At 40.7% G+C, this 18,238-nt stretch overlaps 2 protein-coding genes across 5 annotated transcripts in view; one reads left to right on the top strand and one right to left on the bottom strand.

Moving 5' to 3' along the window:
• Positions 1–6,357, top strand: part of PDE8B (phosphodiesterase 8B) — a 45,477-nt gene extending 39,120 nt beyond the window's left edge. The window contains exons 18-21 of the mRNA XM_074856592.1: positions 789–924; positions 3,843–4,010; positions 5,599–5,728; positions 6,245–6,357. Of these exons, the coding sequence (XP_074712693.1) occupies positions 789–924; positions 3,843–4,010; positions 5,599–5,728; positions 6,245–6,357 (547 nt within the window). The remainder of the gene's footprint in view (positions 1–788; positions 925–3,842; positions 4,011–5,598; positions 5,729–6,244) is intronic.
• A 110-nt stretch (positions 6,358–6,467) lies between these two features.
• WDR41 (WD repeat domain 41) overlaps positions 6,468–18,238 on the bottom strand; it is a 30,021-nt gene continuing 18,250 nt past the window's right edge. For 3 of the 4 annotated variants that reach the window (XM_074856589.1, XM_074856590.1, XM_074856588.1), the window contains 4 exons: positions 17,423–17,544; positions 15,225–15,313; positions 13,324–13,457; positions 6,468–11,466 (listed from right to left, as the gene is read on the bottom strand). In XM_074856589.1, coding sequence (XP_074712690.1) covers positions 11,314–11,466; positions 13,324–13,457; positions 15,225–15,313; positions 17,423–17,544 — 498 coding nt within the window. In that variant the 3' untranslated portion in view covers positions 6,468–11,313. Of the gene's footprint in view, positions 11,467–13,323; positions 14,900–15,224; positions 15,314–17,422; positions 17,545–18,238 lie in introns of those variants that run through there. The other variant, XM_074856591.1, reaches the window with a different exon arrangement.

Below are 18,238 nucleotides of genomic sequence, written 5' to 3'. Positions count from 1 at the left end.
GAAGCTTATAGAGATGTTCGATTAACCTTTTATGGATTACATTGGCAGGATCCAGTTGGCAGCCTCCAGGCTGCACCTTGATCTACTGCCTTTTCATTGCAGGAGCCTGGAAATTACTTTTTTGGGCCATGTGTTTCCACTCAAACAGCCAGATGCTGCATGCTGTGTTTGCACATGGCCCCATGCTGCTGGCACTGCTGCATTCACATGGGACAGAAAGGGGTGGTGGTGGAGGAGCTGAAGCTCTAGGAGAGTTGGAGGCACCCTGCTACCTGACATGCACATAGCCTGGCAGTTCACGCTGCATCAGCCTAGTTTTTGCAAGGACAGGGTGGGAGAGAAAGGGATCTGAAAGGGAAAGGGCCTGACTCCAAAAAGGTAATGAATTGGTCTACCCCCCATAACACTGTTGGTTTTTGAAAAACTTGAGATTTAAGTTCCAAGCTAACATACAGTGAGATGGCAATGTGTTTGTGTCATTCCTGGAGAAGCTGTCTTAGTGTTATAGCATTATGAAATTGAATTGTAAATTTTTATCAACTCAGGGGATTGGTTTTCATCAGGTAAAAGTAAGAGAAAAAAGGCAATACAGGAATTCAGAGCTGGAGGAACCTGGAAAGGTATGATCTAGTCCATTTCTCCAACCCTAGACCATACAGAACTCTGAAGATGCCAGCTCATTTGGATGACCCCCCAAGCAGTGTTTTGCATCACTGTCTGGGCAGGGATGAGGAAAGGACAAAGCTCTGTCTGGCAGGTTGTGAGCAGGAACTATTCTTCTTTCCTAGAAATCACTACCGGACATTGCGCCAGGCCATTATTGATATGGTTTTGGCAACAGAGATGACGAAGCATTTTGAGCACGTCAACAAATTTGTGAACAGCATCAACAAGCCAATGGCATCTGAGGAGACCAGCTCACATGTAAGTACTTGCATCACTTTACGCCTTCAGGCATTTCAGTGAAGTTCTCCCAAGACAATTTCATTCACATTATAGCAATTTGCACTGTGGTCAAAAGACACAATTGGATTTGTGAACTCACACCTCAGAGTGGAAAAATGCTTTTATTTTCTTGGTTTCTATGTTTGGCTCTGACCTTAGCTCATTTAAACACTTCATAAGCCTTGCCTTCAAAGCCATCTTGTGTTCAGAAAACATGCATGTGGGTGCTTTTGTATGTGCAAAATTCTGTGCATGGAGCCAGGTCAGCACTTGTACCTATGGTCCTGCCTCCAAACAGTGGGATTTGCCTAAGCCTGAGGTTGTAACTGAGGAACCTGTCCTGATGGTTTTGTGTCTATGTAATCTGGAGCTTTCAAGCTCCATTGATTTCTGAGACCTCTCCACCCCATCCCCACTCCTGATTGCACCAAGAGATGTCCGAGCCTTTATTCCTACCAGTTGTACGCCCTAATGCTCCATCACCAGCAGGGTGTATTTCATAAGATGTCTCCAAGTTTCTCAGCCCAGGCCCCTCTTTCCCTTCTCTTGTTGCCTCTCGAGGTTCTCCAGGGCAGTGTTGCTCACCTAAGCAAAGACCATCTTATCACAGCTTAGTGAAAATAAAGCTTTGTTAGAAACATTGAAAAAAATAAGACCAAATTGAAGGTCAGTGACACTAAAACTAAATAAAAGTAGCTTGTCAGTTTTTCATAACTGGACTTTTTGCACTGCAGACAGTCATGGGTGCAGAAACCCGTCAGGACCAGTGGGGTTTATGACTTTAGGGACAGCATTATGTTAGTTGAACTGACTTACATCTAGGGACCACTGAGCTTCGTTATCCCAACAGTTTGATCTGGAAATCACAAATGCTGCTGAACTTCACTGACTCTCTGGACGCTTAGCACTGTACTCCTCAAGCACTTCCAAGCTCTGGAGGGCTCACTGGATGTGGCCCTGGGTCTGAATTAGCCTGATCATCTTCAGTGTCAGAAGTCCCACAGCACAAGGGGATGTGGTTTGGGCACTGCTGGGGGCCCCTATCACTGTTTCTGCACTGCACCCCCAGTACATCACCTGGTGCTGTGTTTCATGGCTTTGCCCTCCTGGCATGGGCTAAGCGAGGACAGTGGGGATCCCATTTTAAACTGAGGTCCAGAGGAAAGGAAGGTTCACATCGGTGGGCAGCATGGAATTACCCACTCTCAGGTTTCTTGGCACTTACATGTGAACCCAGATAGTAGCTTGCTCCACCAATTTATAAAAATGCCCTCTGAGGTGTCACTGGGAGATATGGCTTCTCATTCCTCCCTCTGACAGCTTAAGTGTTTTTGTGAAATGTGTCCTCCATCTCCACCCTTTTAAAACTGTAGTTTTCTGGTATCCCCACATTGGCCTGTAAGATTTAGATTCATAAGCCTCACTGAAACCACAGTGTTTCCAAGCTCTGAACACATTTCTGGGAATTCTCCCATTTTATCTCATGAATACATTTGTTCCAGCACTTCCTAATGAGATTTTAAATGCTCTCCATACACTCTACTGCAATTAGCTTTTCTAACCTATAGAAAACATTTTCTTTGACTCACTTTCCTTTATCTTACTGATTTATAGCAGAGGCCATTTTAAAATGTACAAGAGTTGAGCAATAAAAGTGGAGCACAGAACCACTTGTATTACAGACTTGCTTTTTTCCCAAGTATTAGGTTGTTCTGTTCCTTATTGTTAATAGTGGCTCTTTCTATTTTTGATCTTGAACAGCAGTTAAGGAACAGGGTTAATTTGGCAGCTCTTCGCTGGGCTGCCCATGCTGAAAAAAATTAACTGCTAAACATAAAGTTAGAAGATTAATGCCTGAATTGGCAAGAGTCACTGCAAAATATCTCCCCATAAACCACAAAGACATTAATTTAGCCATGGTGGTAAAAAGTATTTATGTTCAATTTTTGACTCAAGAGTTGAATTTAGCAGTGAAGGGAGGCCATAATTACACAAATATATTATTTTGAGAATAGCGTTAATGCCATGGTGAGCTGAGGTGGAGGCTTTTTATTACTCAATAAGGAATATAATATACCTGTGCCCTTCTAAACTGTTCAAAACCCAGAAGATAATGCCACAGCAGACTTGTAGTAACTACTCTGTCCCCTCCACCCATGCTCCAGAGCAGTCAATAAGCAGTTTGGCATTTTACTGCCTAGCAAGCAGAGACTTTCTGCAGTCAGTCAGCCACTCCTGCATTTTCCTACTGTTAATCTCATAGATTATCTGAGACTTCATCCTAGTTAGTAACTAAAACCAAGAAGTATTCCAGGCTGAGGGTTCAAAATCCGGCACAAAGGCGGCAGTTTGGAATTGAATGGCACAGACCTGCTTTTCTACCTGTAAAAGTAACAGTCAGTTGTGCAGGTTGGTTCACCTCCTGTACCTGCCACAGTTTTTTCATCTAGGAATGTAAATGAAATTCTAGAAACTCCCCTAAATTAAGCAGCCCCCTACCAGCCCTATCCCCAGATTTAAAGACTGAGCAGTGAGGGTGGTTTATCAGCTTGCAGTTGGTGGACGAGTCCCCTATCCTGGTCCTGTTCCAGGAGGGCAAGGCTGGGATGCAGAGAAGGGTAACTCACCCTACCTGATAAAGAGCCTTTATTTCACAGACTTTGCTATTAATTCCAAGAACCTCCAACTATCATATGTAAGGCTATCATTCATTACTTAGCAAGGCTGCAGTTCTCAGACATCACTTTCTTCTCCAAATTCCTGGTTCTCTGCAGGAAATTAGGTGTCAGGTTGGGTGCCTGCTTACTACCTAAGTGCAATACAGCTGATAATGATGCCCTTGCTCCTGCTAGCAGGGATGCTGGCCACTGGCTCCTGAAACCAATTCTCTTTTACAGAGCGAAGGCAGTGACTGTGAATGTACAGGCAATATAACAAATTTTCCAGATAACCAGACACTGATCAAGCGCATGATGATTAAATGTGCAGATGTAGCAAACCCATGTCGCCCCCTAGAGCTATGTATCGAATGGGCAGGGAGGATTTCAGAGGAGTATTTTGCCCAGGTATGTATGTGTATTTTTCTAGTTTGACTATTATGTTATGTAAGAAAGCGCACACTGGCTGGTCTGCTGTTGTTCCACACAGGGTCTACCTGGCATCACCATGGGAGTCCAGACGTATGCTTTTTGACCCCAGTCAGAACTGGTCTCTCAGTTTCATGCAGAAGAATTCACTCCAGTCAGTTAGCTAGTTTGCTTACCATAAAGCCTGCAGTACAGAATGGTGAAAAGGAGGTTTTATGCTTTCAGCTTTCTCCATCTGGCCAAAACAAAATTATCTGATTAGCCCTAGTCAATTTAATCACCTGAAACTCAAGACCATCACCATTCTAGCTTCTAGTCCCAGTATCTTCCCTGAAGAGAACAGGAAGATCCATGCCTGATGTAGCCCTCAACTGAATCACTGGACTGGCCCCTTCTCTTCTAACAGGCTATCTGAACTTTTGTCATGGTAAGCAGATGATGTATCAGGCCAGTACTGCAGGCAGGTAGGCAGTGTAAATACTTATCACATGAGATCTCTCTGGACAGAACTAGAAGCTCAACTTCCTTTCTTATTTCCTTCCTTTCTTTTTCTAACACAAATACACCAGCCTTCTGAAAGTGAAATACTCTTCTAGTTCTTCATTTGAACAACTGATAGATTCTTAAGCTTTTAATTGCCACTAATTGTGTGGAACTGGAGAGACAGAAAAGTGGGCATGCCTACCATCCAAATTCCTATCATACGTGTGATAGTTATTACTGAAAGAAAATAGTAGTTAGTGCCTGGGACATGTCTGAATTTCATTTTAATCATAGTGAATAAATTCGATCACTTCCTAGGTAAGAACAAGGATCACTTAGGTTGTATCTCCTTAGCAGTCGAGGTATCACAAGCTAGCTTTAAATTGTCAATCTTTGGCACTATCCTGCTGGCAGCAGTGTGAGGTGCTGAGAACTGTTCTGCTCTTCATTAACCTCATCTGGTAATTCTGAGGACTGTTCTGCTGCCAATTCCAGCATTAGGTGCTGACTATACTACTTAACATGTTTTTTTGTAATTAAATTCTAAGACTGTTGAGGTGATTGGCTCCTCCACCATACTGAGCACAACAAAACCAATCCTCTTCCAGTTGTGGACACATAACTAAAGGGCATACCCTTACTTCTGTTCATCTTATAACCCAATACAAGCAGAGAAAGTAGCAACAGCAACATCCCTCTTACTTAAAAGACAAATCGTTTGAAACAGCCAATAGAGATGTGGAAAAATGGAGAGATCAAACCTGTCCTCTGCAAAAGGACTCTGCAACCCCATTTTCCATTTTTAGCTGGTGTGCCCTAATGACCAGATTAGAGCGTTCTGTCTCGCTGGAGCCAAGAGCAATCACAGCACTACAGTAATAGAGTACCTGTGAAAGGGAAGAGGTTTTGATTTCCATCCCTGTTCCAGACAAAATAAAGCACATGAAACTAAGGCAGTTCACCTCAGGGGTCCTAAGGTTTGTTTCAACTCTCCTACTGAAATTCATCTGATCCCCTGGCCTTTGCTACTCCAGCGTGAAAGCCAGCAAAGCTCTAAGGGCTAACTGGAGTTTTGTTTTCTTAGACTGATGAAGAGAAGAGACAGGGTCTGCCTGTTGTAATGCCAGTATTTGATAGAAACACCTGCAGCATTCCCAAGTCTCAAATTTCCTTCATTGATTATTTTATAACAGATATGTTCGATGCATGGGATGGTAAGTACTTCTGCTTTTTTCTTCCTTACTCTAAGGCAGATATTTCTAATAAAATGAATAATCTCAAACTGGCCATGAGTCCATTTTTTTCAAGGGTAGTACCTGTAGAATAGCAGTACAGCATAGGATCTAAGCAATGACATTGCTGAAGCCTGTTTCACTGCACGTAACACCAGCTTTATGAAAGCTGAGCGCTTACCAGACAATCTATGTAAAGAAGGAAGGAATAATGGCTTAAAACTAAGCTTTTTTTAATCTAGGGGTTTTTTTTCCCTTTAGCAATGTATTTCTTCAGAACAGCAGAAACTGAGATCAGTGGTTGTGTGCTAGCATAATTTAATAAGGTCATCATACAAGGGGCTTTGCTTGAAAGAGAAACAGACTGAACAAAGTCTTTCCCCTTTTAGCATTAGCTTACAGCTGAAGGAACAAAAAACAGCAGGAGAATGCCAATTTCAGATTAGTTATTCTGCCCATTCTGTTTACATAGTACAACTGTTTCTCCTGTTCATTTAGCATTTGCACATCTGCCTGTTCTGATGCAACACTTGGCTAATAACTACAAACACTGGAAAACACTGGATGAGTTAAAGTGCAAGAGTCTCAGACTCCCATCAGAAAACAACTGACACCAAGGCAAGAAAAACAGACCTCTTGATCTACCAGTTTCACTGTGAATCACTTACTGACTTGGCTACAAGAGAGATGGTGTTTCCTTTCCAGTGAAATTAAGACTGTGTGGCAAGAAGGAAATATTTTATTCATCACTTTCAAGCTTCTCTGAATCCTACAGGAAAAATGTTTTCAAAAAGGCTACATAATCCACAGATCAATAAGTGCTCTTTGGAAATAACATTTTGTGTCAGAAAATGTACTTCTGAAACTGATTTCTAATACTGAATATGCATTTGTCAAATCCTGTAATTGATACAACTGTATTCACTAACACTTCACACAACTGTTTCTCAGACAGAGGGGTAATCTAGTCACCAGTACAGTAAGAACAGGCTGAAAAATAAGCATAAAAACTTCACAATTATTTAGCATAAATTTGCTCCAATTCTATTGATACTCTTCAGCTCTCTGAATCATAATTCTAAAGAGAACATACACATTAGAACAAGTAAAGCTCAATAAACTGGATACAGTAAAAACCAAACTCTCCACCATTTAAAATGACCTTCTTATTACAGAGTCTATCTCTCAGAGCACCACCCACTCTCCCTTCTTTCTTTTCCACATAAAATCTTGGTAGGAGTCAAAGTCCCTTAAAATTGGTCATATAATAGAGGAAAATAAGCATGTTCTGTATAACTGGTGCCATTCACACATTTCTCTGCCATCTTAGAGATGTTACCATGCAATGTCTCATCAAATTTTACGCAAAAACCATTGTGGCACTTGATCAACATACTTTTTTATAAAGTGGTGTTTGTACACATGGTCATCAATTTTATTAAGCTGATCTAAATTTTATGGTAAGTCCATATATTGTGCTACTTCTAGGATGAACCTGTCGCTTTTTTAAAAGTTTCCAGGTTATAATTTATAACAAAGAGTATTATAATTAATTTGTACTGCTTTTACCCTCCTAATAAAATGCTGGTTTGTTTTGTGATGTAAAAAGTACTTGAAAAGATGTAAATAAGTTAGAAATCAAACATAGTTTTCATTAGTTTTAAGATACAAAATTTATGCTAAAGCTTCCAAAGCACAAATGCTTATTTTTGTACATCTCATTTTAATCACATGCAGAACATGAACATGAGTTCAAATTTTAGACTATTCTCAGACTATTCAGTTAATAAATACTAGCAGAACTGCTGATTTTTAACACTGCACTCCAGTCTGCAGGCAAGACCGTCAAAGCTGTGGCTACAGTTGAAACAGCAGTCCACTACTCATTAAAAGGAAAGCTCTTGAACATAGTCTTTACCTCCCCTATGCTGTATCAAGAATTGAATCTGATAAAGGAAAAAAACCAACCCAAACAGAGTTTAAATTGCTGTGGAAGAAAAGTGACAATGATTGTTGTTTACTGCAGGTAGCTTACATAATGTGCCAACCTTTTTTGTATGTTTTGTACCAAGTTCTGAAACAAAAGGAAACATTCATAAAATGTATGTGCGAAGAAATGTATATAAGCTATATTTTTGTTAGAATTGTAATAGAACCTTACTTCTGTCATAGCTAAGGCAGGTTGCTGTGTATTAAAATGCTGCATTGTGTATATTTGAAGAATGGTGTTTCTGGTGAAGTATGTTTATTCACTCTTTCTTATTATCTATTGCAACATTCTTCAATGGATTTTTATTCAGATAAGCTGATCCTCAGATTTTTATAGTGTAAACTGCTTTTACTATTCCTTGATTTAGAACTAGTGTTCTTAGTGGTTGTACCTTAACTATTCTGATGACTGAACACTCACTGCAGCTTGCATTAGAGAAAATAATTTCACAAGATTCAAAGCTTTGTCATCTTACTTTGTTAAATGCAGCAACACTGTAAGACCACATCCATGTGAAACATTTCACTATTTTTGTCACACTTCTGTCACAAAGAAGAAAATGTGAATGGTGGAAAGGTGAAATAAAGTTCAGCCTCAGTTCTGATTCACAAGTTAAGGCATTAATGTGGAATCAGTGTATTTGTTGCAAGATCCTGTGTTTCTTCCCCAGTCAGAGACTAAGCAAAAAGAGTAATTTGTGTGGAGATGTGTCCTCCTTAAGAGCAAAAGAAATCAGCATAGACTAATCGTCATCTGCCAGTTGTGTCAGATCTCCTAGACTCTAACCTGTCCAGCTGACTAACAGCTGCTTGTTTCATGCTATTGTCAGTGCAGATACTGACAGTAAAACAGACACCTCAGAGTTGTACAACTATTAAGGGTAGGTCTGAAAGATACTTACTTTCATGATGTGAACATATGGAATTCTGCATTACAGTGGGGTGGAAAAAGAAATTTAAAAGGACACAAGGCAGAAGTAAAATTTCTTATCTCATCACCCTAATTCTGCTTACTGCACTTCCCAACAGCAAGTGCCAAACTCTTATTTAACAGGAGAGGGCTAGTATAGCCTTACTGTGTTTACTGTTATGCTCAAAGTTCATTTGTAAAACAAATCATTTAATACTTTAAACTCAAGCATCTTTTAACAACCATCTTCCCAAGGAAGAGACCCTTGGGAGATCTGTTACCAATGGATTGTAACTGAGAACAATGGCACTTTTGATAGATGCAAGTATTTACACATGCATGTAGGACTATTTAAGGCTGAATTACATCCCTGTGAAATGCACAGTGAGTTTTGTGACTAGAACTGTTTAGTTAAATAGATCTGTTTCTTTACCAGGTATTCACTTAAAAGCAGTCACAAAAATGAAATAGTTGTACTCGTGGTATAGGAAAAAGATAATAAAAAGCTTATGTTCCTTCTCTCTAGTTACAACTGAGATCCTGATTATAGCAGTAGCCTCTCCAAGAAAAACTTGTTTTATAAGCTTTTGCTGTAAAGTTTTAGTAACAATGTGTAAACACACACACATTATATGCAACTAAACAGCTATTTCTCAATTGAAACAAGGAAAAAAGAGCCAAAGAGAAACTGATCTCCCCAGCTTGTACTGCAGTCGCCAAAAATGCAACACTTGCTGATAGACAAGCTGAAACAATGCAGACTGACAGACAGAAAGGTTTAACATCCAGAAAGGTTTAACATCCCTTTCTGCCCCAAGTTTAATACCATATACCTAAAAGCATGTTATCAGTTGTCATCCAAACACCCTTCCTAGAGAATAGCCACCCTAAGCAAAGAACATGCAGCTGAAGATTTAACACTGACAACCTTCATGAATTGAGAGAAGGTAATTTAACAACTTCTTCATCTGTTTTGTGGTTTTGAAATATGTCATTTTGAGCTCTACACTCAAATAAGATTAGTTGTACAAGTTGACTAAAGTGGGGGAAAAAAATACAGCTCAAAATTTTACTGTCCCTCTGCCCCACCTTCCAGGGAAGATTATGGTGAGACTCAAGAGGCAAAGCTTGGCTTCTGGGTGGTAGGGGGAAGGCAAGCACCCATGGGGGCTGGAGGAAGAAAGTCTAAAAGGCTTCTTGGTTTCTTCTAGGAAGCTGGAGCTTCCTCCTTTTGATTCTGCTCTTGTCAAGAGTGACTTAGCCTTTTGTTTTAATTGCACTTACTGCAGCTGCTGGATCTTAAATCTGGAATTACAGCCCTGTAGTCTCCTGTACTGAAAACAGTTGTCATGGATTCAAAGGGAAGAGATGGCACTGAAACTTACTCAGTTGGCTCTTCTTACTAAACTGGATCTTCTGAGTAGACCTAAGGACAGCAGCACCTTCTTCTACATGGCTTTACAATCACTAAGTTCCCAGACTCCTCCCTTCCCTAGATCTTTGTTCAAATGACAACTTACCACTCATTATCTCATCCTCCCAGTTTCTCTGTATCAGTTCTAGGTTTAACCTTGTTTTGGTTTTTTTCTTTTCCTTTTGCGTTTTTACTGCATTGGTTCAGGGGTTTTGTTTTAGTTTGGGCTTTTTTTCCCCAATCCTGTTTAGCTTTCAGATTACTGCTGCTATCTCAGACTTGAAAAAAGCATTGTGTACTTAAAGGCTTTTTATTTTTAAACTCTAAAGTACCATTTATCCTTACAAACTTGGTGCAGATTTCTCTGCACTCAAGCTTCACTGAGAATTTAGTATTCATCTGGCAGAAGTGTTGTGCTAGTATTGAACACATCAACTGCTACTGCTTAAGAAAGTATTTTACATCCTGAAAATCCATGGTAAGGCCAGTGTTTTTTATTAGATATAAATTAATTCAATGAATGCACTATGGAAAGACTAAGCTAAACTAATCAATCACACTTAATGCTAGACATGGTAATGGTGCTGTATGAACTCCAGTAGTGTAGGTTAACCCACAGTAAAACTGCAGCTACTGCAAGCAAGACATATCTATATACCTTTGCCAAAAATGAAACCTGCCACACTGGTATTGCCTACTCTTCTCCTTGCTCTTACCCTTGGTGCAGGATAGTAACTTCAAACGCAAAAATTCTATTTGAGAACTGTTTCTTTTGTGTATCATCTACAAAAAAACCCCAAATCTGAGCCTGTAACTAAAGTTTAGCTTCAAGAAATAAATTACATAAAGCAGGAAATCTCAGGTTTTTTTCTGTGCCTTTCTGCATGTAACACTGTGAAATGTCCCCCAGCTGCTTTAGTCATGATCCACCTAAGGATTTTCACAAATCATAATTTTTACATCCACCCATGATATTTTTTAAATATTAGGAATAATATTAGAAACCATTTAATGAGTCATCATTATCTTCAGTCTTTCAAGAGAATGCCATTTCTGTTGAGTAAGCCACGTAAGTTTCACCATGCTGAATTCTCCTTTGAGAAGAACAGTAGCAACTAATAAAAATTCCAATATAATACATGACATTAAGTGTAAACTTCACTGGTAGTCACATTCCCAGTAGCTCAGACTTTCCTTTACACTCATGTTTAACACACATCCAGTTTATACTTAAGTAGCATGCATTCAAGCAATTTAAAATCTAATCTGCAAATCACCATTTTGTGCCAATTTTTGAAACAGTGTTAAACTGCGGAGTCTAGATTCTCGTTCACCATCCTTCCACAAAATAATGAGGTGGTCAGCAGAGCATGTAGCCAGTCCCAGTTCACCGAAGTACAGGAACATCTGCAATGCAACAATTACTATTACCATGATGCTCACATGAGATTGTCAGCTCGCTTACCTGTTCAGTGTACAGCTGGACTATACAAATGTGTGTCTGAAATGTACATCAGTACGCAAAATTACAAAGTATACTTCCTATGTGTTTGAGATTTCATAAAATCCCTACACAAAACTAAATCTTGAACAGCACTTCACATTGAAATATCTCAATTTAGAAAAAGCAGTAAAGCCTTACAGATAGGGAAGCTAAGGCAACGAATATTGAAGAAACTTGTTGCAAGTCAGCAGTAGAAGAGTGAGTGACTTGCGTGAACTATGATCTCCTGGTTTCTTAGGAACAGAAGCCACTGACTGTTCTGTTTACTTGGGTACACTGTCCCCTTCCCACACACCAGCACAGACTACTTTCCACGCCTGGAAGGATCAAAGAGTAAACAACTGTGACAGACATAAGCATGTGCCTGGTCACAGAGGAAGCGAAACCAGCAAGACCTGTGACTCAGGAGAAAAGTACAGCAGCAGTGGAGGAATTTTGCAAGAGCAATGAAGCTGACAAGTCATGTAGTCATCCCTGACTTCAGAGACCTCCACAAGGCTGCCTAAAATTAGCCACTAACTGCAGTTCAACACAACAGCCAATGGAACCAGACCACGTGTGCCACTATAGCATGCTTGCAGTGTCCCAATTCTTCAGCTTGTTGAAGGGACCTGCCCAGGGAAAGCATTCAAGCCAAGGACTGCTACACCCTACCAGCTCTGGGAATAGCCACTTACTAGCTATGCAGTTCCAGTAGAAATACTCTGGCCAAGACCACATCTTTGATCATTACATTTCATCGATACTCAACATTTCCAGCCTCAACTGCTCCAGTCTGACCAGGGTTTAAAAATGAAATTTTCCCTATGTAAAGCACTGCAGAAAATCACATCTACCATCATCTCAGTTACTCCTTGGCTCTGCAGAGTCCTAGCAAAGACCCAGTATGTGCCTCTCATCATCTTTGCTGTGCCTCTTGCTGAATTACATTATGTCCTCTTTCTTATATAGTAACTTTCCATATTGATAATAGGGCCTCTTTCAACAGTTTTTCAGAAAGAAAGGTGGTAGAGAGGTGCAGAAAGACTTGCAGAAACCCCTGGAGCAGAAAGGTTCACCTTAGCTATTGGTGAAAAGCTTTCAGCTTTTGGCAGTAGTGGTTCTGAAATCCAGTCAGTCTCATGAATACTTGTGAGTATACTACTGCAGAACCACACTGCTCCTCTCTACCTGCCCTTGCCCCTGCTTCTGCCAACAATATGCATAGAAGTCCACTGTAAGAAAGTGATTTGTTACCCCAATAGGTTTGTCAAACATGACAAGGTATGGAGGGAAAATGCCATGTAAAACAAAAAAATGCTCTATTAGGCAGACAGAAGCACTGAATGGTACCTGATGTAAAATTAAAGACCTCCTTAAGGCTCACAGCACAGAGGGCTAAGAAATTCCTGAATGAGTTTCATTTTATGTGAGCTCGTTTAGATTGCGAAGTTAAGATGAGATCTGGAACAAACACACAGTTCTCAGTTGTACGGTTTGTAGTCTACAAGGAAACCCAATACCCCACAAGATTATCTGTAGCATGTACGTATACATCTGCACACACAATCCTCGGGCACCAGTGAGTGTTTGAGTTCTCATTAGAACTTTAAGTCAGTATGGATTATTGTTTTCACACTGCACTACATATACCCCACAACCAACGTGTTCCCAGCCTCCAGAAACCGACAGTCAAAAGTTACAGCTGTTAAAGTAACAGCACCAAAATTACATTAGCAAGTGAAATTCATTTTTTCTTGTTCTTACTAAAACTGACCTACCTGCACAGCTGATGAATGACCAATCAAATCACCAACAAGCTCCAAGAAATACATAGGTGTATTTTCCTGCATCTTCTTAGCAGCTTGGCTTGCCTGCCTGTTTGCCCTTCCAAAGCCCCACATGTTGAAAAACCCTGGAAAAAATATCCTTTATTTTGGCAAAAATCACAGATATAATTTATTTCCTCTAGCTAGAGAGAACTACATAAGTCACTTAAAATCTAAAAGCATGACAGTCTGCATGACAACATGATGGCAGCTTTGTACTGTGCAGCATTTCTGTATCTGGATTATTCACCTTGAGGGAGAAGGAAGCATAGCTACTTTGTCTTTTGTCCTTACTAGACGTAATTTAGCTAACACGCTGAATTACTCACCTGGATCAGACAATATAAAGATTTAGCAAGAAATCCGAGGACTGCCTAAATGAACTAACTGAACAGCAAAAGGTAGATGCAGGACAGTGACATTTACCTTTGCTCTGTCCTCCTAAACCACTACATGTGCAGTAAGGAGAGAAATGAGGTGCCAGTCTCTCCCTGTGAGTCCTGCACTAAGGCATTAGAGTGCTGGCATACAGGTAACAAGCAAGTTTCTGATGCTGAATTGCCTGGTTTTATACTGCCCACTGGCTTTCTCCTTCAGATTTAAAACTATCAGCCAAACTGGAGTTTATTACTCCACCTGTTCCACTTAGATAGCAAGAAAATACACATCTGTGTCATAGCCTCCAGAAGAACTGTGTAATAATACTGAAACAAGTAAGAAAGTTGGGTTCTGTACACAATGCAGTTCAGACTTTCTTTTTGCCTCTTCTTCAGCCCCACCAGCACACAAAACAAGAAGTGTGCTAGACCATGGCCCTGGTACAAGAGGTAACTGGAGAGGTGAACAACTACTCAGGGGATTCCTTAGTATAAAAATAGAGCGAATCAACAGCAGTCCACCTATCTTGGTATTGCATACGGTTTCTTTCAAATGTCTCCCATCATAGAAACTATAAATTTCCAAAGTGAAACCAAGTACCACTTGTCACAATAAGAAACAGAACTGTGTAGATCAGCTGTCACCAGCTACACTGAAAAAGTTTTCTAAATCAACCCAGGCAGCAAAAAGATATTTGCAAAAGTTACCATCAACAGGTGAACAGTCAGGCAGACAATATACATCAAGAAAATTATTCACAGCTGGAATAAAAAAATTCCTACAAGAGACAGTAACATCTCATTACTGATGCCAATCCATAAAGCTAATTATATTGTCCAGAGCACCTGTCCAAGACCACAACTACCAGCGCCCAGGGAAGCTGCCAGCCTAGTCAAACAGCAAGCACTACACAGGCAATGTATGTACTTCCTAAAACATTAGCAACTAGCCCTGACGACTGTGACACCCAGAGGTAGTAAGTAAGTGAAGTTGGATACAGCCTCCAAGTGAGTCCCACTGTCATTCCAAGTTCAAGGAGGAGATGTGGAAAACACATGTTTTTGTGCCAGCTGCTCATCCACAAGCTTCTCTTTAGCTTTCTTCACAAGGTTCTGCAACTATTTACTCTTGCATGGTAGAGGATCCAGCACTATTGAGTACAAGGAGAAGTGGATGAAGGTTTGTCAGGCGAGGTCATAATTTTTGTTAAACCAGCTGATACAATGTACACTCTAAATAAGCTTTATGGCACAGAACCACTTCAGCTCGATATTCTAAATTCCCATATCAGATCTTGAAGGGCTTGCACACCCATGTCTTCTTCAGTTTCCCCTCCCACCCCTGTTATCAGTTGGTTGAACACAAGACATTATCTCTTCTTACAAAGCTGTAAGCCTCTCTGTTCCGATATGGTAAATACTGGGTTTCCCGTTACTCTTTTTCAATGTTCTTTTCACCCCCCACTACTAGCAAACCTGTTGGAACTGGCTCAGCTGGCAGCTGTTGCTTTTCTCGGAGCTCCCAAATGCGCACACTGCCATCTTCTGAACAGGAGATCAGCTGCCTGTAAAAACAGTTGATAAGCAACGCTAGCATGGATACTTATCTGCACAAGTCACCTTGTGATGTTTCTATAAAAGAGACAGCAAGCGCCTCAGGTTCTACACAAGTATGCTACACAAGTTTGCTAGAATTCTCAAACGTAGCAGGACATCCAGATGTCCCATACAAAACAAGATGCATTTGTAGTAGGACAAACTACAATGTACTTGCAAAATAGGTGAAAAAAAAAAAATACATTTTCAATCCCATTTTAAAAGCACACCACTCTCTAAAACAAAAAACAAGTCCAGACTGCAAACACAGTTCTATTAACTGGCTTCCATAAGCTTACTTTCACTAAGCAAAAACTTATTTTTTCTTATGGAAAAACAACAAAAGGAAAGATACTCCTTTTCATTACCTGTTTAGAACAGCACATGCATTTACAAGATCAAGGCCCTAATTTTTATCTCCTGACAGACTTTTGCTCCATTGAACAAGAGTATAAAGGGATCTAACAACACAACTGTTAGATTATATATATGTAGCAAATTGTCCAACTTGACTGTCAAAATAAGTTCCAGCTAGAAATTCAGCACTAATGAACAAAGGCTGGAAGTTCTTTTTGTTAAAACATTTCAACTGCTACAAAATATTTAGTGAAAAAATATTTACCAAATATGTCATAGGCCTTTGCTTTATACAAGTAAAATGCCACTAAGCTCAATTTTCACAGTGTAGACAAAAGTGCTTTATCAAGTCTGACTTTGAAAAGAGCCAAGATATTTCACTCTGAGCCTGTACATCAAGCATACTGGATTATAGGCTTTCAACACTGAATTACAATGATGCATTTTCAAAAATTCTGCCACAGTTTGAGCTCAGAGAGCAACTAAGCACCATGCAGCCACTCACTCCTCACTTCCTGCACAACAGTGAGGAGAAAATAAAGCAGAAGGCTCAGTGGTTTGAGCTCAGAGGGCAACTGAGCACCATGCAGCCACTCACTCCCCCTTTCCCCCCCTCCCAACACTGAGAAGGAAAAAGCAAAGCAAAAGTCTCAGGAATCAAGATAAAGACAGTGAGGGATGACTCATCCATTACAGTCACAGACAAGACAGACTTCTTAAGGGAAGAAAAAAAAGAACATAAATTTAATTCAGAAACTAACACCACCACCACTTAACAGACAGAGTAGGACTGTGAGAAGCCTCACAACATCTTGAAAACACCTTCCCCTCACCCCTCCTTTTTACCTGGGCTCAGCTTTTGCTCCTGATACCTCTACCACTTCTCCACCAGCAGCACAGGGGACAGGGGCTGGAGGGTGCAGTCAGTCCTACCCCTTCTTCCACCTCAGGGAGAGGCGGGAAACTTCTGCTATTCTCCCCCCTGCTCCAGTGTGGTCCCCCTCTCACAGGAGACAGTTCTCCACAAACTTTCTCTGACATGAGTCCCTCCCACAGGCCATAGCATTTCCCTAGCTGCTCTGGTGTGGGACACCCCAGCATGTTGCAATCCTCCCAGTGCTGAACTACAATAGCAGTGCTTCTTCCCACAGGGTCCTGGCCTTCTTTGGGTGCAGTCAGCGGCTCCAGTGTGGGGCCCCCACAGACCACAGGTTGGCATCTGCTCCACCACAGACCTCCACGGGTAGCAGCCCTGCCTTCTCACCATGGGCTGCACAGGGACTCTGCACCAGCCCATGTCCCCCCACTTCCTCCTCCCTTCTTCCACTGACCTCGGTGTTTGCACAGATGTTCTCCTCGCAACTTCTCCTCCCAACTCCAACTCCTCCTCCAAGGCTCCCCTTCTTAAATGTCATATTGCAGAGGCACGGCTAATTGGCTCGACCTTGGTGCAAAGGCAGGTCCAACTTGGAGGCAGGGGAGCTTTGAGAAGCTTCTCAAAGGGGATCACCATTGTAGCCCCTCCACCACTACCAAGAACCCCCACCACTCACTCAAACTAGGACAAATTAGATCAACAAGCTCTATCTAGTAAAAGCAAATCAAACTAAAGGTCATGTCCCTGCCCCAGAACTCAGATGTAGCTTTACAGACTATCTCTAGCCACCCTTCCAAATTCTGCATTTCTTTACTGCATTAACAAAGTGTACCATGACTCATACCTGTTTGGAAGTTTCTCAATGTGTAGTACAGAGGAGTCATGAGCAGTTCTCTGGCAGGCAATCACACGCTTCATTTGAAGATTATATACGTATATGCCTTTCCCAACAGCAGCAAACACACACTGGAAAGAAAATCCAATGTAACAACTTACAGAAACAGATAGTGAAAGATCACCCTGCGTGTAATGGATTTCCAACAGTACTATGACATCATCTAGCCTGCATTATCTAGCTTATTTCTGTCCTTGTGTTATTGCTTTATCCCAAACACACAGAATCAGCAAGTTATAGAAAAAATTACGGATTTTTTTTTGAGGAAATGAGACATCCTCCTATACTCTAAGCAGTTGTTTCATTTCTGTATTTTCATCTTGTACCTTACAGTCTAAGCAGAAATCAAGGATACCAACAAATCAACATATTTCTCCAATGAAATTTATGTTTTTACATTAAAATAACATTGTGTTTTGACAAACTCTTGTTTTATCCAGAAAGACTGAATATACAAGAAGCTGTTCTGCATTCTTGCCATTTCTTTAAAAATTTAACTGAAGCTTCACAAAGAATTCTTGCTCAAGCATTTGTACTCTACTGAGTGTAGAAAAGGAACTCTCTCACAGAAAGTTGTTACACAATATTGCAAAGATCTGGAACCATTTTGCATTCAATGCTCTTTCTGAAATGTGCAGGGATTCTGTCTTATAACCATCATGGCCCTAAAAAGCCACAAACAGTTTACAGATCATTGGACCTGGACCCTCTCGTGACTTGTAATTATTTCAGAGGGAACAAACATACAGTCATGTGTACGTACAC

This window comes from Strix uralensis, chromosome Z (assembly GCF_047716275.1).
Source record: "Strix uralensis isolate ZFMK-TIS-50842 chromosome Z, bStrUra1, whole genome shotgun sequence".
Taxonomy (NCBI): Eukaryota; Metazoa; Chordata; class Aves; order Strigiformes; family Strigidae; genus Strix; species Strix uralensis.
This window is presented reverse-complemented; position numbering and strand designations above follow the sequence as displayed.